Source organism: Alosa sapidissima, chromosome 24, assembly GCF_018492685.1.
Source record: "Alosa sapidissima isolate fAloSap1 chromosome 24, fAloSap1.pri, whole genome shotgun sequence".
In the NCBI taxonomy this organism is placed as follows: domain Eukaryota; kingdom Metazoa; phylum Chordata; class Actinopteri; order Clupeiformes; family Clupeidae; genus Alosa; species Alosa sapidissima.
In genome coordinates, this window is record NC_055980.1 from 28,132,262 (window position 1) to 28,159,761 (window position 27,500).

Genomic DNA, 27,500 nt, shown 5'->3' on the forward strand with positions numbered 1-27,500 from the left:
AAAAATGCACAGAAAAATGTTAATAATCTTCCAAAATTGCGATATTGAACCAGTATGAAAAATCTGCTTTAGCATCTAATCTTGCGAGATTGAACCAGTATGAAAAATCTGCTTTAGCTTCTAATCAAAATACAGCAGCATTGTAACAGTCATAGTACTCACAGTACCCTACACATCACATAGGCCAGACAAGACGAACATCAGACTAGACAGAGGGGAACATATACCTGGTGGCCAGTACCATTTAACATAGACAGGTGAACACTAAACAATCAATTAACACACAATAGACAAGACAGACCCTGGGCCACAAGCATAAATATATATCATTTACCACTAGCAGAATGAGCTAAATACATTGTTAAATAATAAACTTGGTTACATGTGGAAAGACTAATAATCGATGCGGCTTGATCAGTTCCGTCTCGAAATACGCCACAATCAATTAACCTAATGGAACGGTCCAATACCGCCCGGAAACAATAAACAGTCCATGCGATCCAGTCGGCCCTCCTTTGCCACCGGACCTTCAGGAGCTGGAACGAGAGGACGCCATGAACGCGAATCGGTAGCTATCGGTTGACAAACATTCAAACTTATGTTTCTAATTCAGACAAACAATAAATGTGCCACCATTGCTAATAGCTCCGTGTTGTGTTGTTTCTTACACATCTTAAAAGTGCTAGCCATATAGCAATGGCCCATGTACGAGTGTGTGTTGTGTGTGTGTGTGCACAAATATCAGCTGATGTGTAGAAGACGAGTGCTGACAGTTCACCAGTCATGTGCGGTCGTAGCTAGACCGTCACACACACACACACACACGCACGCACGCACACACACACTGATAAACACTGATAGATAAACAAAGCAGCATGCATAGAAGCAACTAGGCCAAACTGCCTGATGAAAATTTGACTATTTCAAAGTGTGCTCGTTTTTTTCGGATGTAGGTAACACAATTTAACAATGAATAGGCTATATTTTTTTCATTTGATTGGTTCAACCGCCACCCGCCCGAATTTAATTAAAATATTATATTTCTTCACATCATCCGCCCGATCCGCGGTTTAACCGCAGAGTCCGCGGCTGTAACCGCGAACCGCGCATCTCTAACGCACGCACGCACGCACGCACGCACGCACGCACACATGCACACACAAAAAAAAAAGAAAGTCATCAGAGAGGACACCTAATATACACCCAAAGCCAGATGAGCTGAGAGTGTGTGTAGAGATACACAGGTTACACACACACACACACACACACACACACACACACGTACACTTACATGGGCATGCATACACACATACACACACACACACACACACACATACATACACACACACACACACACACACACACACACACGTACACTTACATGGGCGCCGGACACACACACACACACATACGCTTACATTGGAGTGCATACACACACGCACACACACAAACACCTGAGATCAAAATGATTCTGACAACAGAGAGCTGAAGGTGTTGCCAAAAATGTTTTTTTCACTCAACATTAGAACAGGATGTGGGATCACAGAAATACATACAGTACACTCACACACACACACACACACACACACACACACACACACTCACACAGTTATGCATTTACACTCTCACACACACACTCACACACACACACAGTTATGCATTTACACTCTCTCACACACACACACACACACACACACAGTTATGCACACACACACACACACACAGTTATGCACACACACACTCACACTCACATACACACCAGTGCATGCATACTTTTGCAGACAATTATTCTGTACAATATGTCTTTGGTTTCACACATGGTCAAGTGACATTTACATCCTGTATCCTGAGCGTATGTGTGTTTGTGTGTGTGTGTGTGTGTGTGTGTGTGTGTGTGAGTGTGAGTGTGAGTATGAGTGTGTGTGTGTGTGTGTGTGTGTGTGTGTGAGTGTGTGTATGTGTGTGTGTGTGTGTGTGTGTCTATTTCTGTGTGTGTGTGTGTGTGAGTATGAGTGTGTGTGTGTATGTGTGTGTGTGTGTGTGTGTGTGTGTGTGTGTGTGTGAGTATGAGTGTGTGTGTGTATGTGTGTGTGTGTGTGTGTGTGTGTGTGTGTGCGCATGTGTACGTGTGTGTGTGGTTGAGTTGGGGCTGTGGCACCCCGTGCTTCTGAGAAAGGAGGGAGGATTTCTCTGTCTCTGTCTCGCTTTCTTCACAGTGGGAGTCTCCTCCTCAACCTCAAACACACACACACACACACTTGCGCGCGCACACACAAACTCTCTCTCTCTCTCTCTCTCTCTCTCACACACACACACACACACACACACACACCAGCTGCTTGTGTGACTGAGGGCAAGCAGTCTTGATCGGAATGGAACGCAACAGTCATATGTATAAACTCACTAATAGTAATACTACTGTAGGCCTGGCTATCTGATCTAATGTAGGCTGGGGAAGTTCCTGTAACACACACACACATACTAATAGTTAGACTAGTTAGATCTGTCCATCTGATCTAATGTAGGCAGGGGAAGTCCCTGTAACACACACACACACACACACACACACACACACACACACACACACACACACACACACACACATGTATAAATTCACTAATAGTTAGACTAGTTAAATCTGTCCATCTGATCTAATGTAGGCAGGGGAAGTGCCTGTAACACACACACACATGCACACACACATACACACACACACACACACACACAGAAAGAAACTGCAGCCTGGAGAGGAAGCATGACATTCGCAGTTACAGAGGTGTGAATAATGTCTGCAGTTGCAAGCTGTCTGTCGTAGCTGCAAAGAGATTGTGCCAAAACGCCAATGCCCTTTTAGAACTCTCATAGGGCTTCTGGGCTGCCACTCAATCAGTCACACACACACACACACACGCACACACACAAGCACACACACACACGCACAAACACACACACACACGCACACAAACACACACGCACGCACACGCACGCACACGCACGCACACACATGCACACGCACGCACACACACACACACGCACGCACACACATGCACACACACGCACGCACGCACACACACACACACACACACACGTTCTGCCACTCAATCATTCAAGGTGATGTCTGAATAGAATGAGAACTATGCATGGACACACACACACACACACACACCTCCGCCAGAACCAGGTGTGTCAGGTATGCAAGTGTTCAAGCTGTCCAACAGAGACTAAGTTAAGTGCTTGTCTACACAACGCTAGTTTTTTGAAACCGGGGAATTATTTTGATTGGTTAGGCCTTGCGTTTACACGACCCCGGCTGTAGGAGGCTGTAACCGATATGTTTTGAAACCAGGTTCCGAAGTGGGAGTTAGAACAAACCAAACCATTTCTTTTGTCATATGCAGTGTTTCCCATACATTGACTTATTTGTGGCGGCCCACCACAATATCAACATTGACCACCACACAATGATTTTCTAGGTTGTACTAAATTGTGCTTAAAGCTGGTTAGCATCATAACCACGCTGCGCTTATGTGTTTAAAACGGTTGCATTCAAGTTAATTCTGCAAACCTACCACCACAAATAGAATTCAATTCTGTGGGAAACACTGATATTAAAATGTTTTTTTCTTTTCTATCTTTTTCTTTTTCTTTTTGTTCTTGATTTATGCGCACACGGTATCAGCCTTTTGTGGCTACGTTTGAAGCACACCGTTAGCTTAACTTAGTTAAACATCAGCTTACTACAACCTATGATTAACGTTACTACAACCTATGATTAACATTACTACAACCTATGATTAACGCATGCGTGTGTGTGTGTGCATGGCCGTACCCAGCATTGAGGACCTACCCTGTCCCAGAGAGAGCCGGCTATCACCATGTGGCTTTGCCCTGTCCCAGAGAGAGCCGGCTATCAGCATGTGGCTTTGCCCTGTCCCAGAGAGAGCCGGCTATCAGCATGTGGCTTTGCCCTGTCCCAGAGAGAGCCGGCTGTGCCTTTCACCATGTGGCTTTGCATGTTCAATTACTACTGAGTAGTGATAAATGTAACTGGTCATTGTTGGCCAGCAGCCTGCAAGAGAGCTACCTTACTTCACTGCTGAGGGACAACGGATTTTGTATGCACTTCCAGATACAGGTACAGCTTTTGAAAATGCTGTCTCTGCGCTAGAAAAGCATTTGACTCCCAAAGTTAACATCGTTGTGGAGCGGCATGCGTTTAGAAGGAGAACACAAGGAGGAGCTCATGAGACGAAAGCCCAGTATGCAGCTGTCCTGCGCGCTCTTGCTGCTAAATCAGCCCAGTATGCAGCTGTCCTGCGCGCTCTTGCTGCTAAATCAGCCCAGTATGCAGCTGTCCTGCGCGCTCTTGCTGCTAAATCAGCCCAGTATGTCCTGCGTGCTCTTGCTGCTAAATCAGCCCAGTATGTTCTGCGCACTCTTGCTGCTGAATCATCCCAGTATGCAGCTGTCCTGCGCGCTCTTGCTGCTAAATCAGCCCAGTATGCAGCTGTCCTGCGCGCTCTTGCTGCTAAATCAGCCCAGTATGCAGCTGTCCTGCGCGCTCTTGCTGCTAAATCAGCCCAGTATGTCCTGCATGCTCTTGCTGCTGAATCAGCCCAGTATGCAGCTGTCCTGCGCGCTCTTGCTGCTAAATCAGCCCAGTATGCAGCTGTCCTGCGCACTCTTGCTGCTAAATCAGCCCAGTATGTCCTGCGCGCTCTTGCTGCTAAATCAGCCCAGTATGCAGCTGTCCTGCGCGCTCTTGCTGCTAAATGTGACGTTAATGACAACTCAGACGAGATGATCTGAGATCAACTGCTGGAACACTTGATAAGTCATAACTAGTGATGGGACATTCGACACTGAGGCACCGAAGCTTGTATCACTCCCGTGAAGCAAACTGTTTGGACACAGTGTGTTGGAGCTTGTATCAAATTGGAATAAGCACGTGACTGGTGACGTCCGAAGCTTCAAACGTCACCGAAGGGTTTTGCTGGATTCGAAAGTTTGCTGCTGCGCTGATACCCAACAGTCCGCAACACTGCAGTATTCTGTGTAGCTGCTCTAATTTAACAAAACCTGTGTTACGTGTCTTAGTTACTCAGCAATCATTGCTGCTAAAGAACTTTTTTCAAATATTTTTTGTTATTGCATAAGCCTAATAAAAATTCCTCGTAAAGTGACTCACGGGGATTGAACCCACGTCGGCAGATTTATCGTCCTCATCGTTACCTCTACTCTATCGTAGACCTACAGCAAGAAAGGATGTTCATGAACTATTTATTTCTAACAACGGCCTGTTTAGTTCTAAAACACACTACCCAAATAATGTCTCTTGGTTATGAGTAGGCTATGGCAGTTTGTTGGATAAGGCCTACACTTTATTTATTTAAAGTAAATTGATATTGCCACATAGCAGACGGCTGCATTTCTTGCTGCAGTTTGTTAAAACCAACTGAACACACGTAAATTCAAACGCTGAACACACTAGGCTATATTCAAACATTATACCCTAGTTCTAATTAATTTATTTAATTTTCAGTCATCTCATGCCATATGCATGTGTAAATTATGTCCCTCATGTTCATGTTGTAAGCTTCGTTCGGGTGTGTCGAATTCATAGCCGCTGTCATTTCTGCTGACCACCAGATGTCACTGTGTTGTCTTCGATGCTTTGATGATTCGGATCATTTTGCGATACAATCAGGAAGAAGCTTCAAAAGCTTCAAAAGGCTTTGTTCGCCCATCACTAGAAATAACTACTAATAAGATAAGGGAAAGGTTGTTATTGGAACCTGACTTGACTCTGGAGAAAGCTACAACACTAGCAATAATCATCTCTTTATGACGATACGAGATCTCTTCTTTTCACTGGGCTTCTGCAGCGCTGACATCATAAAGAGCCAGAATGCTGACATCATAAAGGCTTCTAGAGTGCTGACATCATAAAGGCTTCTAGAGTGCTGACATCATAAAGGCTGTTCTGTGCTGCACTGAGGCCAGGCTTTCTGTTCTCTCTCTGCGCGTGGCACACAGCATGGCACGGACGGGCCAGGGGCGGGAGCATGCGCACGGGCACAGACACCAGCGGCGGCGCAACCAGCACTTCCGCATCATGCTCCGGCTGCGGCGCAGGGGTGGAACGGAGGCGGGCCGGCCGTGGCTGAGGGGAGAACCGGCTCCGACGGCGCTGGTCCTGGAGAAGCGGAACCACGCGATGCGCAGGCGCTGGAGCCGCACCCCCTGCCCACGCAGCTACAGAACCGCCAGACAAGGTCTCCGACCCCGAAGACCTGTCCCCACCCAACCCCACGTGTCCACATCGCAGTGACCTCTGCTGCTGCTCTCAGGAGGGACCCACCACATCTACCTCCTCTCACTGACCACTGCTGCTGCGGTGCACCTGCTCTCCAGCCACTCAGCACCATATACATTAACCCGGACCTCATGTGCTCTATAGGACCTCATCTGCTCTAAAGGACCTCATCTGCTCTATAGGACCTCATGTGCTCTATAGGACCTCATCTGCTCTATAGGACCTCATCTGCTCTATAGGACCTCATGTGCTCTATAGGACCTCATCTGCTCTATACATTAAACTAGACCTCATCTGCTCTATAGGACCTCATGTGCTCTATAGGACCTCATCTGCTCTACACATTAAACTAGACCACATCTGCTCTATATACATTAAACTAGACCACATCTGCTCTATATACATTAAACTGCTCTCTATACATTAAACTAGACCACATCTGCTCTCTATACATTAAACTAGACCACATCTGCTCTATAGGACCTCATCTGCTCTATACATTAAACTAGACCACATCTGCTCTCTACACATTAAACTAGACTACATCTGCTCTCTATACATTAAACTAGACCACATCTGCTCTCTATACATTACTCCGGACCTCATCTACTCTATAGGACCTCATCTGCTCTATACATTAAACTAGACTACATCTACTCTATAAATTAACCTAGATCACATCTGTTCTATGCATTAACCTAGGCTACATTAACCTACATCTGGTCTCTAATACATACACGTAAAGATAGACTACATCTGTTCTAAACATTAACCTTGATTAATTAAACCAGGTTTATGGGCCAAGTATACTTGCATATATGAGGAATTTGGTCTCTGCATTTATCCCAACTGTGAATTAGTGAAACACACTCAGCACACAGTGAACACACAGTGAGATGAAGGGCTAACTAATCCGGAGCAGTGAGCTGTCTTGCTACAGCGGCGCTCGGGGAGCAGTGAGAGGTTAGGTGCCTTGCTCAAGGGCACTTCAGCCGTGGATGTGGGCATGGGAGAGCAGTGAGGGGTCAGGTGCCTTGCTCAAGGGCACTTCAGCCGTGGATGTGGGCATGGGAGAGCAGTGAGGGGTTAGGTGCCTTGCTCAAGGGCACTTCAGCCGTGGATGTGGGCATGGGAGAGCAGTGAGGGGTTAGGTGCCTTGCTCAAGGGCACTTCAGCCCAAAGCCCTAACCAGTAGGCCACGGCTGACCCACAGATTCTATGCATTAACCTGGACTAAGGGCTCCATTTTAGCAATCTGAAACGCCTGGTCAGAGACAACAAGCCTTGTGTTTCGCTTGGCACCAGGCTGCGCCAAGTACACCATATAGCCCTACATCTGTTCTATATATGAACCTAAACTACACCCCAGCTAATCCATATAGCCCTACATCTGTTCATGAACCTAAACTACATCTACACCCCAGCTAATCCATATAGCCCTACATCTGTTCTATATATGAACCTAAACTACATCTACACCCCAGCTAATCCATATAGCCCTACTTCTGTTCTATATATGAACCTAAACTACATCTACACCCCAGCTAATCCATATAGCCCTACATCTGTTCTATATATGAACCTAAACTACATCTACACCCCAGCTAATCCATATAGCCCTACATCTGTTCATGAACCTAAACTACATCTACACCCCAGCTAATCCATATAGCCCTACATCTGTTCTATATATGAACCTAAACTACATCTACACCCCAGCTAATCCATATAGCCCTACATCTGTTCTATATATGAACCTGAACTACATCTACACCCCAGCTAATCCATATAGCCCTACATCTGTTCATGAACCTAAACTACATCTACACCCCAGCTAATCCATATAGCCCTACATCTGTTCTATATATGAACCTAAACTACATCTACACCCCAGCTAATCCATATAGCCCTACATCTGTTCTATATATGAACCTAAACTACATCTACACCCCAGATAATCCATATAGCCCTACTTCTGTTCTATATATGAACCTAAACTACATCTACACCCCAGATAATCCATATAGCCCTACATCTGTTCTATATATGAACCTAAACTACATCTACACCCCAGCTAATCCATATAGCCCTACATCTGTTCTATATATGAACCTGAACTACATCTACACCCCAGCTAATCCATATAGCCCTACATCTGTTCTATATATGAACCTAAACTACATCTACACCCCAGCTAATCCATATAGCCCTACATCTGTTCTATATATGAACCTAAACTACATCTACACCCCAGCTAATCCATATAGCCCTACATCTGTTCATGAACCTAAACTACATCTACACCCCAGCTAATCCATATAGCCCTACATCTGTTCTATATATGAACCTAAACTACATCTACACCCCAGCTAATCCATATAGCCCTACATCTGTTCTATATATGAACCTGAACTACATCTACACCCCAGCTAATCCATATAGCCCTACATCTGTTCATGAACCTAAACTACATCTACACCCCAGCTAATCCATATAGCCCTACATCTGTTCTATATATGAACCTAAACTACATCTACACCCCAGCTAATCCATATAGCCCTACATCTGTTCTATATATGAACCTAAACTACATCTACACCCCAGCTAATCCAGCTATTCCCCAACAGATCAGCATCTATCTTGGCTCATGTTTCCTATATCACCTCTGTCTTTATTGGCTGCTTTACACTGGCCTATAGTCCAGCTTTTCCCCACTCTGCTGCCCCTTGGTGTTCTACTGCTCCACTCTGCTGCCCCTTGGTGTTCTACTGCTCCACTCTGCTGCCCCTTGGTGTTCTACTGCTCCACTCTGCTGCCCCTTGTTGCTCAGTACTCAGTAGAGTCACAAACCTACAGCAGCTGCTTGCATTTTTGAATTTCCCCTTGGGGATCAATAAAGTATCTATCTATCTATCTATCTATCTATCTATCTATCATTTAGTTGCACTGATAATGTGGCAAGTGTGCATTGAGCTTCATTTAGTTGCACTGATAATGTGGCAAGTGTGCATTGAGCTTCATTTAGTTGCACTGATAATGTGGCAAGTGTGCATTGAGCTTCATTTAGTTGCACTGATAATGTGGCAAGTGTGCATTGAGCTTCATTTAGTTGCACTGATAATGTGGCAAGTGTGCATTGAGCTTCATTTAGTTGCACTGATAATGTGGCAAGTGTGCATTGAGCTTCATTTAGTTGCACTGATAATGTGGCAAGTGTGCATTGAGCTTCATTTAGTTGCACTGATAATGTGACAAGTGTGCATTGAGCTTCATTGTTTAGAGGGTTTCTTGGTTTGCATTTAGAGGCAATTATGCACTGTATGTGTACATATGCACATGTCTGTGTGCGTGTGTACGTAAGTGCGCGCATTTGTGTCTGTGTGCATGTGTTTGTGCGTGTGTGCATGTGTCTGTGTGCGTGTGTGCATGCATGTGTCTGTGTGTGTGCGTGCATGTGTCTGTGTGTTTGTCTGTGTGTGTGCGTGCTTGTGTGCGTGCATGCGTGTATGCGTGTGTGTGTGCGTGCGTGCGTGCGCATTACCTGCTGACCGGCCTGTACTTGCTGTACCACCTGTGTGGGCACTCCGGTCTGGACCACAGCAGGAGGAGGACTGGAGTCCGATACCGAGTCACTGGAGTGGAGAGAACCTTCTGGAAGAAAGAAGAGGAGCGGAGAACGGGAGAAGGAGGTAGAGATGGATAGAGAGAAAAGAAGAGAGAGCAGAGTTAGACAAAGAAGAGGGAAAGACAGTAAACGATGGCTCGGTAATGACAGAACTATTTTATTTAACGATTGCTCGGTAATGACAGAACTATTTTAGTGAACGATTGCTCGGTAATGACAGAACTATTTTATTTAACGATTGCTCGGTAATGATAGAACTATTTTAGTGAACGATTGCTCGGTAATGACAGAACTATTTTATTTAACGATTGCTCGGTAATGATAGAACTATTTTAGTAAACGATTGCTCGGTAATGACAGAACTATTTTATTTAACGATTGCTCGGTAATGACAGAACTATTTTAGTGAACGATTGCTCGCTGAAGGCTTTCTCTACTTGTGGCCACTCAGCCCATCCTCACTGCCCTGCCCTGCTCCTTACCGGTCACCGTGACGACGATATACTGCGGCGTGCTCTGGGCGTTGGTCTGGGTAGGCGAGCTCTGGATCTCCGTGGCGACGTACTGTGTCTGGGTGGGCGGGGCCGCCACAGGGGAGTTCTGGGCCTGAGTGGGAGTGGTCTGTGTCACCGGGGGCGTGGTCTGGTCAGCGGAGGGTGTGGCGGTAGCCGTGACGACCGTGGCCGGGATCTCGGCCAGGAACTGCGGTGGCGCGGTGGCGGTGGTCGCCGGCTGGCCTGCCACCACGCTCACACTGCCCCCCTGGGGTTGGGAGGATGGCTGCAGCTCTCCCACATAGGCTTGAGTGGCCATCAGGAGAACCCAGACTCAACCCTGGGGAAGAGAAACCATAAACAAGTTATACACACACACAAACACACACACACACACACACACACACACACACACACACACACACACACATAGGCTTGAGTGGCCATCAGGAGAACCCAGACTCAACCCTGGGGAAGAGAAACCATAAACAAGTTATACACACACACAAACACACACACACACACACACACACACACACACACACACATAGGCTTGAGTGGCCATCAGGAGAACCCAGACTCAACCCTGGGGAGGAGAAACCATAAACACGTTATAAACACAAGCAGACACAAACATGTACATACACACACACACACACGTAGGCTGGAGTGGCCAATAGGACACCATCAGGGAGAACCCATAAACACGTTACACACATACACACACACAATATACACATTGCAAACAGGGAAGTGCCAAGATTGCCCTTGAGATTCAGTATGCATGAATCTATGTTTTATGTGTCTATCTAAACCTATCTATTTATCTATCTATCTGTCTGTCTATCTATGTATTTTTTTCATGGGAAATACCAAGGGTGGAAAATGATGAGCCTATAAAATATGGCTGGGCTCCACATAGGCCTACATATTCCTATTGCGCTTGAGCTGGACGTTTGATATGTCAGTTAGCAGCCTGGCAAGCCTCCTGCTGGCTATAGGTCAGTCAGTGGAGAACCAGAAAGAGAAGGCGGGAGAGAAGCCTTGGTACTCAGTTTCTCAAATCTGACCACAGGCCTGCCTTCAGATAATGGAGCGATCCATTTGTCTGCCTTCAGATAATGGTGCGATCCATTTGTCCAATATGCTAAGTCAAAGGACCCTCAGTTCACGGTGAGTTCTTACGACAAGGAAGTTATGTCATTTCACAAGTTATGAGTTGTCACAAGCCATCAGCATGTACAAATGGAACGCACAATAATCACACACACATGAGAGTGCAGAGGAGTCAAAACTGCTTGTGCTATTTACAGGGTCTTCCTATTTTCGCTACATTAATTGTGATGTATGTGTTATTGTTTCTATCTCTTGTGAAATCTCATTTTTGCTTAACTCTAAATCTCTGATGTTTTATTTACTGATTTGCTTGTTTGTTTGTTTGTATTATTAAAACATTTATTTTTCTTCTCTTTCTTTTCTCTCTATTATTGTGTTAAATGCTCCAAATGTAAAGCACTTTGAGCTGCATTCTATGTATGAAAGGTGCTATACAAATAAAGCTTATTATTAGTAGCCTACTATTATTATTATCATAACTGTTGAGGGAAGGCACTGGCCTTTAGGAATGGAATACCTCTATGGGCAACAGGAGAGGGAGAAGACTACTGGTGTCTTCCACGTGATCATAATGAGAGAGGAGTCCACAATCAGTCACGTCATCAACAGCTTATTCTCACTTCGTCTGTCTGATCTGGTGACTTTCTCAATTTGCCAGTCCAATAAATCTAGATTAGAAACCAGATGATAGTTCTAAGCAAGAAATCCTAATGCATTTTGCTATCCATGAAATAATTTGTGACTATTACAGAAAAGACTAAAACAAAAACTGGCCAATAATTGTTATCAAAGTGTCACGCAACCCAGACGGGCTACGCCCCCTTCCCAGCCTAGGAAGCTTTGCCTAGTAACCATACCACAACAAATGGCCGCCCCTCCTTCCCTTACACAAGGGCCTCTTCCCCCAAATGAGAACGCGCAGATGACTGCATAGGGACAGACCACGGATGCAGCACGCTAGATACGCTCATACTGATAACAGCTACGATCAATAACTACGATTAGTTGCATTACTTGGCGAGACAGCGAGGTAGATCGAATTAAATGGGCTTAACGTCAGGTGACGTTAGCGGCCAGGCTTCCTTGCTAACGCTGAGGTTGGGAAACTGAACTGTCACTCACGCACGGCACTTCAGAAAGCTAACGTTAGTGGTAATTCACAAGAGCATCAATACAACATTACACCTGGTATGGACAGCCGACGACAAATGATAGCGGTGTAGGTGGTACACCGATAAGGAAAGTAACAACAGCTATAGGTATGCTCGCTATCATAGCTAGCATGCTAACCTTTTCAGTTCTGTGATGACAGGCGAGGTAACGTTAACCAACCTCGCAGATAACGTTAGAACAATTTCATCTAGTGACTGCAAGTACATTACATGACATATCGTCGAGATTCCATTCGCGCACATACTGCTGTTAGGCCGAAAAGACAGACTGATTGAAAAATGTCGCCAGATAGTTGGCTAGCTGGTTATTAGCTGGAAATCAGATACAATATGAGGTGCAAGCAGCGGCTAGTTTCGCGTATAGTAGCAAGCTAGCATCATCCCCGCCATTTTGTACAGCCTATCGTGCATTTGGCATCGTCATAACAACAGCCTGATTTTAGAAAGACTGAAACATCAAGTCAGACGATTATTCGAACCAAGCTAGACAGATGGCCAGTGAGCCTTATAGTGATTCTGACAGAGGAAGCTAGTGATAGCTAGCTTGCTACCTAGCCCATTGGCTGTTAATGGCTACGAACGCATATGAAGATAAAACAACAGCAATCCTTACAGACATTTTCTTCTGAAACGTAAAATGTCTGATTACGTAATTATTTAAGATTTCACCTCTTATTCCGAGAAAATTCCCAACTGGTATATTGGGTTTTTTATTTTTTCAAGGTTTCAGGCTGTTGTTGTTGTTGACTCTCGTTGCTGGGTTCTTGTCGCCAGGACTACCGTGGCTATGGCGCTTCTTCCTCACCGGGGCAACTGTTGCTACCCACCCGCTCTAGGTCCCGCCTCCTGAATCCCTGTGAGTGGCTCTAACAGAATGACTGTGGTTACAAAATAGCTTCTTCATAGGTTGGTTCACTCTGTCAGTTTATTTTGGGCTATCCTGTTCGCTACATCTGAGCTAGTTCTGTATGTCGTGAATGCCTATTGCCCTCCTGTCACTGCAGTTTTATTGAAATAAATATTAATTTTCACGTGGTTCACCTCAAAATAAACAGTCTCTTTTTTTGGATTAGTTGTTACCATGACACAATTTTGCCTGGTGGCATATAGCCTAGGCCCTAGGCTACTGGTTAAGTGTCCACTAAATGTAAGAGACAACTTTATTTGCAATATCTGTGTATTATCTGACTTAAGTCCTCTTATGTTGTTTGTGTAAAAAGTTTCTCTTGCATGCTAATGTGAGGATTGCAATCATAGAACAATCCCTCCCTAGCAAGCATGCCAGGACGATGTAGAAACTAATGGGATCAAAAAACGGCCCTGGCATTTGCAACCCAATGACCTTACTTACTGTCATTCAATACAACATGCTGGAATGTTTTACATTGGCTGCCTGTGGTTTTTGGATTATACTGGAATTAGATATTAGCAGCCCAATGTTTAGCCAGTGAATTAGATATTAGCAGCCCAATGTTTTAGCCAGTGAATTAGATATTAGCAGCCCAATGTTTAGCCAGTGAATTAAATATTAGCAGCCCAATGTTTAGCAAGTGAAAGATATTAGCAGCCCAATGTTTTAGCAAGTGAATTAGATATTAGCAGCCCAATGATTCGCCAGTAAATTAGATATTAGTAGCCCAATGTTTAGCCAGTAAATTAGATATTAGTAGCCCAATGTTTAGCCAGTAAATTAGATATTAGTAGCCCAGTGATTCGCCAGTGTAAAAGTGACACACAGAAGAGAAAGGGAAATGTAAGAAAATTGATATTTTTCACGCATCTTCAGATGCTGTTACTGCAATGTCGACTTGTTGCCAGGAATGTTTTAGATGTGTGTGTCAATGACATGCTGAACAGAAGGCTCATAAAGTGAACTTCTAGAATACCACCAGCAGTAACATTCATGATCAAATTCCAAATTTTATAATAGCCTTATTTATAGTCTATATACTAGATTGAACTTTACTAGATTGAACTGGAACTGATGGATTAAGTCAGGGGTCACAAACAGGTACCAGTAGCTTCCCACCTGTTTCTATGTAGCTCTCCAAAAGGTTTGAGGAAGATGTTCATAACCCCCCCCCCCACACACACACACACACACACACACTTCCCATCTGTTTCTAAGTAGCTCTCCAAGTTTGAGGAAGATGTTTATAAATCTGATAACCCAGTCACTTGGGAAACATGTTAAAATTCCTATGGAATCAAATTCACAGTCTACGGAGAGAAGGTAATGAGTTGAAAGGAACCTTTAAGAAGCATACACATCTTATTCAGTGGTTTTGGGTGGAGATCAGCTATGTGAATGTGCTACTGTAACGGTGGTCAAGCATCAGGGGGACAGAGTCGAAATGTTGAATTTTTCTTCCTTTTTATTTTCCTTTAAGAAAATAAATCAAAACATTGCCTTCAGGCTTCGGTGTACCACGTACAGCATCAGATCAAAAGCATACGGCTACTCTGATCGGGTAGGGAAGCAACACAAGACTACACGCAGCAGATCTGCAGTACACCATATGGCCAATGGTGGCTCCCATTCACAACTATTAAACAAGGCTGTTTTACTTTGGCGAAAATCATATATAACAATACACTACATTTTTAACTCTGTTACACTACTATTAGCATAAAAGCTCTCGGCCATGTCCATCTTGTCAAAGTAGCTCTCAGGGGAAAAAAGGTTGGATATCCCTGGATTAAGTGGTAAATATGGAGGGCTCGTGTAAAAAACCAGCGCCTCCCAACATTTGGATGAAGCACCATCAGAGCACCTCTCTCTACCCTGCAGGATATGCACAGCAAGAGCAAAACAAGGGCCAGTAATATTTTAAAGGAACAGTTCACATCCTGACCATGGAGTGTTCAAACCGCTGAGGCCAGGCAGACGTCTGTTCTCATTGGGCTAAAACAGAGAGGAGGAGGAGTCAGGCAGACATCTCTGTTCTCACTGGGCTAAAACAGAGAGGAGGAGGAGGAGTCAGGCAGACGTCTCTGTTCTCATTGGGCTAAAACAGAGGAGGAGGAGTCAGCAGACGTCTCTGTTCTCATTGGGCTAAAACAGAGTTAGGCCGACGTCTCTGTTCTCACTGGGCTAAAACAGAGAGGTGGAGGAGTCAGGCAGACGTCTCTATTGGGCTAAAACAGAGAGGAGGAGTCAGGCAGATGTCTCTGTCCTCACTGGGCTAAAACAGAGAGGTGGAGTTTCTTTCCTCAAGTCATCTGCACCCTGAATACATATTAAACACACACACACATGGGCTTGCCACACTGCATTTACACACTCTGCTCTTACACACCCGTTCTCTCAATCTATTGATTCAATTGTTCTATATCTTTCTTCTTTATACTTAGTTAATACTCTAAATAGTTAGTGATGCCTCCCCTCTGGGATGGAAATACACCTGCATAATGGATTCGATCCAGCATCCAAACGCACACCGGTCCAGAATTGGTCTGATTGACGGATCTGGTGCCAATAGTGGCTAACACTGGCCCAGCTCCGTGTGATACTCTGCGTAACTGACCTGGTCCAGATCTGCTCTGCGTAACTGACCTGGTCCAGATCTGCTTATCATATGCCATACGGGGCCACTGAAACCGGTGAAAACAACAACATAGTAGAGCTGAAACCGGTGAAAACAACAACATTGCTAGTAGAGCTGAAACCTCTATCAGCAGATCTGGCCCACAGGTACCATTATGTCTGTTACAGACGGATCTAAAGGCTTTCATGCGGATCCGGCCCAAAGGAAGTTGTTATCTGGATCTGCACAGAGAAGCTAAGCAGGTAAATGCCGTTTCACTCCATGTTTCATGGGCCACTAAAAATGCTCCGTATCACTAGCAAAAGTAGCTTACCATCGGCCATCAAAATATATGGCCTACTATGAGGATAGAAGGATTTTTTGGTCTGGAATTGAGAGGGAAATTTGGTCTGGAATTGTTCCGTTGTGGGAACCATTCCGTTGTACGATGATGGACCAATCAGATTGGGCTTTGTACGATGATGCCTTTGTACGATAATGGACCGATCAGATTGGGCTTTGTACGATGATGGACAGATGAGCAACAATGCCTCGTCTATCACGCCCTCTGAGCACGCTTCGCTCATCTATCACGTCATCTGAGCACGCTTCGGCTGATTTTGTTTACAACAAAAACGCTGTAGGTAGACAGATGGCTTCTAAGACCCCGTTTACACATCAAATGCATACAGTATATTTTCATGCGGTTACACATCAAATGCATACAGTATATTTCCATGGTTACACATCAAATGCATACAGTATATTTCCATGTGGTTACACATAAAATGCATACAGTATATTTCCATGGTTACACATCAAATGCATACAGTATATTTCCATGTGGTTACACATAAAATGCATACAGTATATTTCCATGGTTACACATAAAATGCATACAGTATATTTCCATGCGGTTTGACTGCAGACTGACTGAAAAATGAAGCCGGCCACTAATGAAGCCGGCCACTTCAAGGCACTTGTGCTAAGCTAGGTTAGCGGTGAGTGGGTAAGACCGACTTATCCAACTACGCGCACGGAGATGACAAGGGTATATATCAACTTATCAAACTTTGGGGAATACGGTGAATGAGCTAAAGTCCCAAAAAGTTGGTGTGTTCCTTTAAGGCATTTTTGGAAAAGAAAGATGGTTCAGTAGGCTGGGTGCCTGATCTGCCGGCGATTAAGATTGAGCTTGGTCTGGTGAAAGCCGGACTAATGGTTCAGGTGTTCTTCCTACCTCATGGTAAGCTGTTTCGTAGCTCCGGTTGTTTATGTCTATCCAATTAAGTGCAGAGGCCCCCCCCGCCCCCCGTATCAGTTGAAACATAATCACAATCCCAATGGAGCATCAGACTCAAATTCTGACGTCAGGCTAACAGATACTGGCATTTGGCCAAAATCCAGATGGTCAGTCAGTCACTGACCACAAATTAATGAATCTGAGTGTGTGTGTGCGCACAGCATGGAAATAGTCAGCTCATATCCATGCAGACCTTAAGCTGACCCAATTGTGTGTGTAGATAATTTCTGAGTCATTGTCGCTCTTAAATGCCATGTTGTTTGCGTTCACCGTCCTGGCCAATTACGCATTCATGAATTGGCTGTCATCTGAGTGTGACGAGCCCCCACCAACACACACACACACACACACACAGACACACACACACACATACACACACAACCCAGAGCTTATCTGACTCTGTAGGACAGAGGGAAAATGTCATAACCCCGTTGCAACCTTTTGTATTCACACACACATGCAAACTCATACACACACACACTCACCTAATCACACATGTCCACAAGCACACACACACTCAAACACTGACGGCGAAGGCCAAGCAGAAAGTGCTAGAAAGCGCGAGTGTGTTTTCTGTGTTCTCACTTCTGCACATTTATAGAGAAGTACAGTCCGCATCTAGAAAAGGAAGAACTGCTTCCTGCACACACTCACACACACATACACACACATGCACACACTCTCACACACACGTACCGTCCGCGTCTAGAAAAGGAAGAAATGCTTCCTGCGCTCCACACAGGGTTTCTTCATGAGACTGTTTTGGGGGCAGAGTTTCTCACCAGGTGTGCTTCAAAGTTAAACTGTGACTTTGATGTCAATGTTTGTCTGACGAGTGCCAAGAGTTAGATTAAGAGTTGGGCTATGAGGGTGAAATAACAGCACACATAGGAAGAGAGACAGTGTGTGTGTGTGTGTGTGTGAGGAAGTGGGAGAGGGTGCGCCACACACACACACACACACACACAGCTACACTTTGGGTTTCGATACTATTCTATTTCATCCACCCAAACACATCAGACATTAGGCACACATACTCTCACGCACACATTCTCACACACATACACACACACACACATACACACACTCACACACACATACGATTGCTAGCACTTACCAGCCGTCTTGAACTGACACTCAAGTGTTTAAAAACAGCACTCACTGATACACTTATTCTTACTGTACTCTACCGTTTTTAAATTCTCATAAAATTGTTGAGAGAATTGCTTTAAAACCTAACTGTTACCATGTTGTTAGTCGCTTTGCTTAAAAATGTGTCAGCCAAATGTAATGTAATGTTATGTAATGTAATGTAACATACACACACATGCACACACTCACACACACACAAATACACACACATGCACACACTCTCACACACACATACACACACACACACATGCACACACTCTCTCACACACACACACACATGCACACACTCTCACACACACATGCACACACTCTCACACACACACACATGCACACACACACATACACACACATGCACACACTCTCACACACACATAAAGTAATACTTTAAGTTTCACACACATGCACACACTCTCACACACACATACAGTAATACTTTAAGTTTCACACACATGCACACACTCTCACACATACATAGAGTAATACTTTAAGTTTCACACACATGCACACACTCTCACACATACATAGAGTAATACTTTAAGTTTCACACACATGCACACACTCTCACACATACATGCACACACTCTCACACACACACACATGCACACACACACATACACACACATGCACACACTCTCACACACACATAAAGTAATACTTTAAGTTTCACACACATGCACACACTCTCACACACACATACAGTAATACTTTAAGTTTCACACACATGCACACACTCTCACACACACATTTACTGCAGAACTTAAGAGAGCCCAATGCTGAAAGCACTCCAGACACACACGTTCATTTGGCTGTTCCTGGGAGGTTGTGAGAGGTCATTTGACGGCTGACCCGTGAGGGAGAGAGTGGCGCGGTCAGGGGTCGGTGACGGGCACAACACAGAGGCAGCAGTTGACCAGGAGCTGGAGTCTGAAATGTCTTTTTGGATCAGATTAGCATCCTCTCTGACCCCCCCCCCCCCCCACACACACACACCTGCCCACGCTTACCTAATCAGTAATCAGTCCTCTCATGTTGCCATTGTCCCCACAAAGGTCTCATCCCCCCCCCCCCCCCCCCCCACACACACCCTTCTCATCCTCCCAGCGCACTCTTATCAACAGCCGATACGACCCGGGGATGTGTGCGTGTGTGTGCGTGTGTGTGTGTGTGTAATGTGTGTGAAATATGTGTGTGTAATGTGTGTGTGTGTGTGTGTGAAATGTGTGTGTGTGTGTAATGTGTGTGTGTGTTGGGGTGGAGGGGGTACATTGCGAGTGCCCATGGAACCCCTATATAAGATGGACCGAGCGAATGGTAGAGCACAAAACAGGATCTCCGCTCGACGCCCACCTCCTCGAGAAGAAGACCGCTGGCACAGTTTGCAGTTCGCCCGTCTCGTTCTCCGCCTGACCGCTGGCACAGTTTGCAGTTCGCCCGTCTCGTTCTCCGCCTCGTTCTCCGCCTGACCGCTGGCACAGTTTGCAGTTCGCCCGTCTCGTTCTCCGCCTGACCGCTGGCACAGTTTGCAGTTCGCCCGTCTCGTTCTCTGCTGTGATGTGGAGCGCGCTGGCCCTGGCCGTGTGTGTGATGGCGTGCGGGGCGCCGGCCCTGGAGAGCCCTGCGTATGGAGTCAAGCTGTGCGGCCGCGAGTTCATCCGCGCCGTCATCTTCACCTGCGGGGGGTCGCGCTGGAGACGCTCACTCAGGAGCACAGGTGAGTCTCAGGTAGACAGGTGGGATGGGACGCTCTGCACAGGTGAGACTCAGGTAGACGCTCTGCACAGGTGAGTCTCAGGTGGGACAGGTGGGGTGGGACGCTCTGCACAGGTGAGACTCAGGTAGACAGGTGGGTCAGGGTGTGGGACACTCCCAGTGGAGGTGAGATGAGGAGACAGGTGAGAACAGGTGGGATAGGGTAGAGAGGGGCAGGTATGGGGGTGCATGAGGTTGGGCTCTATGTAGAGGGGCATGGGGGCCACTACTCCCATGCTATACCAGTAGTCACTACAGAGGGGCATTTAACTGACTAGCCTCCCTACAGAGGGGCATTTAACCCACTGTAGCCTCACTGCAGAGGGGTATTTAACACTGCAGTGGGGCATTTCACTCACTGCAGAGGGGCATTTCACTCACTGTAGCCCCACTGCAGAGGGGCATTTAACCCACTGCAGAGGGGCATTTCACTCACTGCAGAGGGGCATTTAACCCACTGTAGCCTCACGTCTGCCCCCCACATACGAGTTGCTAGAGAAAGGTGTCGGCAGCTGTGAATGTCCATCTGGGGCCGGTTGGATCTGTCCACAACACGTGTGTATTTGTTAATGTGTATTTAACACTGTTGACATGTGTTGTTTGATGTCTGTTGTTGACGTGTCTGTTGTCTGTAGACTCCTCCAGTGTTTGTTGTTGATGTGTCTGTTGTTGACGTGTCTGTTGTTGACGTGTCTGTTGTTGATGTGTCTGTTGTGAACTTGTAGACCTCCTCCAGGACTCGCTGGACCCGGTTGATGACGACCAGTCCTCTGACCGCTGGTTGGCCGACGCCGACTTACTTCCCTCCTCTCCGCTGGTGCAGGCTGGCGGTGCAGCAGGGGCGGAGCCTGGCGAGGAGGTCGCGCGGGATTGGTGGAGGCATCAGGGGGGCGTGTTCTCCCGCTCTGCTCGCTCGCTGATCACCAATGAGATCCTGGAGGCGCTTCGCACATCAGACAGGAAGGGGCGGGACGTGGTGGTGGGGCTGTCCAATGCCTGCTGCAAGTGGGGCTGCAGCAAGAGCGAGATCAGCTCTCTTTGCTGAGAACACACACACACACACACACACACACACACACACACACACACACACACACATGCAAGCACACACACACACACACTATCATAAATACACACAAGCACACACACACACACGCACGCACGAATACAAGCATACACACACACACACACGCACACACACACTATCACAAATACACACAAGCATACACACCCACGCGCACACACGAATACAAGCATACACACACATATAGTACACACACACTATCACAAATACACACAAGCATACACACACACGCACGCAAGAATACAAGCATACACACACACACACACGCATGCACACACACACACATACACAAGCACATACACACACACGCACACACAAGCATGCACACACACACACGCACAATCACACACACACATGCACACACACACACACACACACACACACACACACACACACACACACACACCCCATCTCCCCACTGCTCCACTTGGCTGTGTGTCCTGGATGAAACATTAGGATCGGATGGTTTGGATGTAAATGTGTGAGATGATGATGATGGTGATGATGATGATGATGGTTTTGAGTTGTAGTCTACTGTGAGAGGTAGTATGTGTGGTTGTGTTTCAGAAATTTTTAAACCCACTTTTGTCCTGTGTATAAATGTTCCATCTGTATAACCTGTGCAGCTTATTACAGTTCAATAAAGGGTCCATCCACATATGCACACACACACACACACACATACTCCCATCCAACCTGTGCAGCTTATTACAGTTCAATAAAGGGTCCATCCACATATGCACACACACACACACACACTCCCCTCCACATCCACACACTTCCATCCACACCCACCACATCAACATCTACACCCACACACCCCCCCCCACACACACCTGTGTTCGTTGTTACAGTTCAATAAAGGGTTCTCCTCTGCATGTATTCACGGATGTTGACTTTCCTCGTAAAATAAAATAAATAAATTCAAATGCATTTCATTGGGATGTGTCTGCTTATGAGAGTAGACTACTTGTTCTGCCTGTGAATGAGCTTATCTGTATTGTGACAGTGACATAGGCCTACGATAATAACAAGATCTCGCACACTCACGCGCACACACACAGACACCGCCTGCACTATCTGCCCGAAGCATGCAGCCATATCCACACTCATTCGGACACCACCTAACAAATAGGAACACTCAGAAAACACGACACTTTCTTTCGCGATAGAAAAGGACCAGGGAGTCCATTTCTCCTTCAGACGTGTAGGCCTATAGGCTACATGTCTGGGAGGCATCCTGCATGAGTGAATGTGTCAGCCTCTTGTCAAACGGCAGCCTATTTATGTCTTCATGGTTATTTCTAGTGTCGGTTGACCACACAGTCAATACAAACTCAGTATGCGTGAAGCGCTTGTAACGGGTTAGTGGCCATATCACTCACAAGGGAACAGGGCATTTCATAATGTCATATTGGAGTTCCCAGTGACTCACGCGCTGAGCACTTCAACTCAAACACATAACACAGCGAGCGCAGTGACAGCTATCTAGAGCGTGTTTTAGTGTTCATTTGGTTGAGGAACCGTTTTCCTGCGCGTTCTATGTAGCCTACCGGTTTTGTCTGCCCTCAGATGAGGAGTCTAGTTGCAATGTGGTAGTCTGGCTGAGAGAGAGAGAGAGAGAGAGAGAGAGAGAGATGGTGATACGCGACCCGCCCCGTGAGGCTCGTGTGGGCGGGCAGCAGTGAGCGGAAACGTGCTTACAGGCAGAGCTTCATTTCATCCAGCTTCGTATCGCAACGTGCTTGCCCTCTCGCGTCAGCTACCGGAAAGTTTAGGTGCCTAGAAACTTCACGGCCGTCTGGGAACTGTGGATTGTGTGAGAGATGGAGCTGTTTCGGTCTGTTTAAAGCCCAAGTCCATGACTTACAAGGTAAATAAATCGTCTGTCTGCATGTCGGGTCCTAGACTAGCCTACATGAGGTATACCTCGACTTCTAGGTTACTGAGGCTCTTATACAAAATAGATGATGAAATTAATATTTGTTAGGCTACATATTTGTTCGATAAGAAGATTTTCAGCACGCTTGCCTAATTTGTGTCATTTCCTGTACGAATAGCCTACCTGTTACGGTCAGAGGTGTTTACGTGGCAATGATGCAAACCAAAGAAGAACCAAAGTTTTTTTCCATGGTTGTATTTTTTCCATGGTTGTAAGTTACCGGTCCGGTAGTTGCGACAACAAATCGCAGATCTTAGCAATGCACGCAAACTACCAAGCTCCATGTTGTGCGTGCGCTTGTGTTTGTGCCTATGACGTGCTCGTTTAGTTTGTGGGCGTGTGTATTTCTGTGTGTGTTTGGGTTGGGGGGGGGGGGGGGGGTGGCGATTGTTCATAGGCTATTGTTCATAGGCTATTGATTTTGGATGTTTGTCTGTGTGTGTGTGCGTGCGTGCGTGCGTGTGTGCGTGTGTTTATGTTGATGTTGACCTGTTTGTGTGTGTGTGTGTGTGTGTGTGTGAATCCTGTAGGCCTGATGTTCCGATGGCATGGCTAGCTGTTCTCTGGATCCTGGAGTGTCTGACGTGCTCCTCACATGCTCTTCTAGACGGTAAGACACAGAACCACAGATAGAACCCAGGTCCATTGGGTCCATGGTGATGTTCTGCTTAGACCACAGATAGAACCCAGGTCCATTGGGTCCATGGGGATGTACTGCTTAGAACAGCGTGAGTACCTGAAGCTATGGAGGTTAAAACAATTATGTTTTTTGATAGAATCTCTCATGTAAACAGTTTGAATTAAACCTTGACCATCTGAACATGACACAGACAGACACACACACACACACACACACACACACACACACACACACACTGCCATCCACATACACACAAACACACTCAGGCACTCACACACTCCCATCCACATACAGACACACACACATACTCACACACTCTCATCCACACATACACATACACACACACACACAGAGACAGACAGACACACACACACACACACACGCCTGTGCCATCTATCTGCCCTCACCAGCCAGACTCTTGGCATACACACACACACATACACACACACACACACGAAGACAACTCTCTACCCCAGACCACCCCTCTGCTTCTCTTCCTTGTGTTGTTCTCGTTTCAGTTGCACACAGAGTACAGAGCAACGTTGAGATTCTGTCAGTTACACACAGAGTACAGAGTAACATTAAGTGTCTTTCGTGCTATAGGCCTATGCCATTTGTTGCTAAGGAACAATGCCATTTGTTGCTGAGGTACAATACCATTTGTTGCTAAGGAACAAAGGAGTTTCACACGTGCACATTAGAAATTCAGAATTATAATTTGAGAGCTGCCTTCCATTAATCCAAATAAAGTTATTTCTATGAGATATATTTCAAACGTCTATAGATGTGTGAAATATTTGCAAAATGCATTAAAAGAGATGATTTCTGCTATGGTGGTGAAGATCAAATGGATTGCGACAATTGAGAAAATATATTATGTATGCTATATTATGATAGACTAAGGATAAGAATAGAATAGCATACGATATCCTATAGGGGAAGGGCTCAGTCTGTTGTGTAATGGTGTGTGTGTGTGTGTGTGTGAGATAGAGAGTGTGGGCTCAGTCTGTTGTGTAATGGTATTCTGAAAAGGAAATTAGACATTTCGCAATGCCATGTTGGAATTCCCTATGATGAGTCAGTCACACAGGGCTGAAAAACCTCCCCTTCACATAGTCAAACTTGTGTGTGTGTGTGTGTGTGTGTGTGTGTGTGTGTGTGTGTGAGAGAGAGAGAGAGAGAGAGATAGAGAGTGTGTAAGTGCTTTTGTTTGCCATTAGATGATGTGTATTGAGCAGGGTTCTGCGTGTGTGTGTGGTGTGTGTGTGTGTGTGTGTGTGTCAAAGTCAAAGTCAAAGTCAGCTTTATTGTCAATTTCTTCACATGTTCCAGACATACAAAGAGATCGAAATTACGTTTCTCACTATCCCACGGTGAAGACAAGACATATTTTACCAATTTAAGTCCACAGACAAACATAACATTCAAGTAAACAAAAAAGTAAGTAAATAAGAGGGCACATATAATAATGAAAAAAATAAGAGCAGCAAAATTTGGTTGAAAATTGTGCATAGACAGTCAATAAAATACTAGTGCAAAGTCAGGCCAATAAAAGGCTTGTGTAGTTCTGTTTGACCTAAGTAAGAAAGAAAGTGACATAGTGGTGCAAGTTATGTAAGAGCAGCAGATGTGTTGTGTTTTCAGGACAACAACAACAAGTTGTAAAGTGTACAAGTGTGCAAGTGTGCAAGTGGAGTAGTGCACGCGGCCATTGTGGGTCCAATGTCCAGGATGTTATGTAGCTGAGGGTGGAGGGGGGAGAGGAGGGAGAGAGTTCAGCATCCTTACAGCTTGGTGTATGAAGCTGTTGGTGAGTCTGGTAGTGCGGGAGCACAGGCTTCTGTACCTCTTCCCAGAGGGCAGTAGATCGAACAGATTGTGAGCGGGGTGACTTGCATCACTCACAATTTTGGTCGCCTTGCGGGTGAGGTGGGAGGTGTAAATGTCCTTCAGGGAGGGGAGTGAAGCACCAATAATCCTTCCAGCTGTGTTCACTATGCGCTGCAGGGCTTTCCTGTTGTATTCAGTGCAGCTTCCGCCCCACACAGCGATACAGCTGGAGAGGATGCTCTCAATGGTGCCTCGGTAGAATGTGGTCATGATGGCTGGTGGAGCACTTGCTCGCCTGAGTTTCCGCAGGAAGTACAGGCGGCGCTGAGCTCTCTTCGCCAGTGATGCAGTGTTGGTGGTCCAGGAGAGGTCTTCGCTGATGTGCACCCCCAGGAATTTGGTGCTGCTCGCTCTCTCCACCACAGCACCGTCGATGGTCAGTGGCAGGTGTTGGGTGTGACCTCTCCGGAAGTCAACAACAATCTCTTTGGTCTTGCTGACGTTCAGCAGGAGGTTGTTGTCCCTGCACCACGTGGTCAGATGGTCGACCTCCAACCTGTATTGGGTCTCGTCGCCCTTGGTGATGAGACCCACCAGAGTTGTGTCGTCAGAGTGTGTGTGTGTGTGTGTGTGTGTGTGTGTGTGAGAGAGAGAGAGAGAGAGAGAGAGAGAGAGAGAGAGAGAGAGTGTGTAAGAGTGCTTAGATGCTTCCTGTTTGCTACCTCAATTGAAATGCAAGTGAAATTCTGAGATTCTGTCCATTGTTGATATGAACTTGCACTGTTCGTTCAGCAACCTGTTTACACTCTGAACTAGTTTATATTGGTTGTGTCGCCTCATTTGAAACAAGTGTGGTCAATTCGGAGTTGTTGTGTTTAACGTACGGCATTTGTGCTTTCTTTGTGTCTACCTTTGGCCTCGTGTGGTTGCCATTATGCATCACAAGCACATCACAGTGCAAAATGTGTCTTATCGCATGAGAGTGTGTTTTGCAGAAGAAAGAGTGTGACAGAGAGAGCAGGAGGTGATGAAGATACACAAGAATACAACCCTACTGTGGTGTGTGTGTGTGTGTGTGTGTGTGTGTGTGTGTGTGTGTGTGTGTGTGTGTGTTTTGCAGAAGAGAGAGTGTGAGAGAGCAAGGCTGGGCTACGTGAGCTGCGAGACACACACACACACACACACACACACACACACACACACACACACACACACACACACACATACACCCTTGCACTCACACCCATGCTCTCTTCCTCTCTCTAAGCGCTTTCAGACATACGTGTAAGACCGGAGGTTCTGCGGATGTTAAACGGTGGGGCCGTATATCTGAATGACATAACCGGTCATATGGAAGTCCGAATTTAGCCGGTTGTTCTACTACTCCCCCCCCTAGTATTTCCTCCGGACATTATGTAAATGTGCTGTGTCTGAACGAAGCGTAGAACATGCGGTTAAAATTCACACCTAGTGAGAGAGCGTGTTGGTGACGTTTCTTTCGTGCGTCCATGTGGTTAGATCTGACTTAAATGCCAGTGTTATGATGGAGT

General features: G+C 45.9%; 3 protein-coding genes and 1 long non-coding RNA gene across 9 annotated transcripts in view; 2 read left to right on the forward strand and 2 right to left on the reverse strand.

Moving 5' to 3' along the window:
* The window catches only part of rfx1a (regulatory factor X, 1a (influences HLA class II expression)), a 33,056-nt gene extending 19,512 nt beyond the window's left edge, over positions 1 to 13,544 (reverse strand). For 2 of the 6 annotated variants that reach the window (XM_042082708.1, XM_042082704.1), the window contains exons 1-3: positions 13,393 to 13,542; positions 10,424 to 10,775; positions 9,858 to 9,967 (exon numbers count right to left, since the gene is read on the reverse strand). In XM_042082708.1, the coding sequence (XP_041938642.1) occupies positions 9,858 to 9,967; positions 10,424 to 10,754 (441 nt within the window). In that variant the 5' untranslated portion in view covers positions 10,755 to 10,775; positions 13,393 to 13,542. Of the gene's footprint in view, positions 1 to 9,857; positions 9,968 to 10,423; positions 10,776 to 12,068; positions 12,220 to 13,392 lie in introns of all 6 variants that reach the window. The other 4 variants (XM_042082705.1, XM_042082707.1, XM_042082706.1 and 1 more) reach the window with 4 other exon arrangements.
* A 6,628-nt stretch (positions 13,545 to 20,172) lies between these two features.
* LOC121700213 (relaxin-3-like) lies at positions 20,173 to 21,569 on the forward strand. The gene is made up of 2 exons (XM_042083023.1): positions 20,173 to 20,416; positions 21,180 to 21,569. Exons 1-2 carry the CDS (start codon positions 20,257 to 20,259, stop codon positions 21,497 to 21,499), a joined length of 480 nt encoding a protein of 159 aa, XP_041938957.1. The 5' UTR covers positions 20,173 to 20,256; the 3' UTR covers positions 21,500 to 21,569.
* Positions 21,570 to 21,871: 302 nt separating this feature from the next.
* On the reverse strand, positions 21,872 to 24,407 carry LOC121700397. Its single transcript, XR_006027217.1, has 3 exons — positions 24,395 to 24,407; positions 22,235 to 22,301; positions 21,872 to 22,156 (listed from the first exon to the last, which is right to left on the reverse strand). It is a non-coding gene; the product is annotated as an uncharacterized LOC121700397 (long non-coding RNA).
* Positions 23,009 to 27,500, forward strand: part of il12rb2l (interleukin 12 receptor, beta 2a, like) — a 21,859-nt gene continuing 17,367 nt past the window's right edge. The window contains exons 1-2 of the mRNA XM_042083330.1: positions 23,009 to 23,411; positions 24,011 to 24,090. Of these exons, the coding sequence (XP_041939264.1) occupies positions 24,024 to 24,090 (67 nt within the window). The 5' untranslated portion in view covers positions 23,009 to 23,411; positions 24,011 to 24,023. The remainder of the gene's footprint in view (positions 23,412 to 24,010; positions 24,091 to 27,500) is intronic.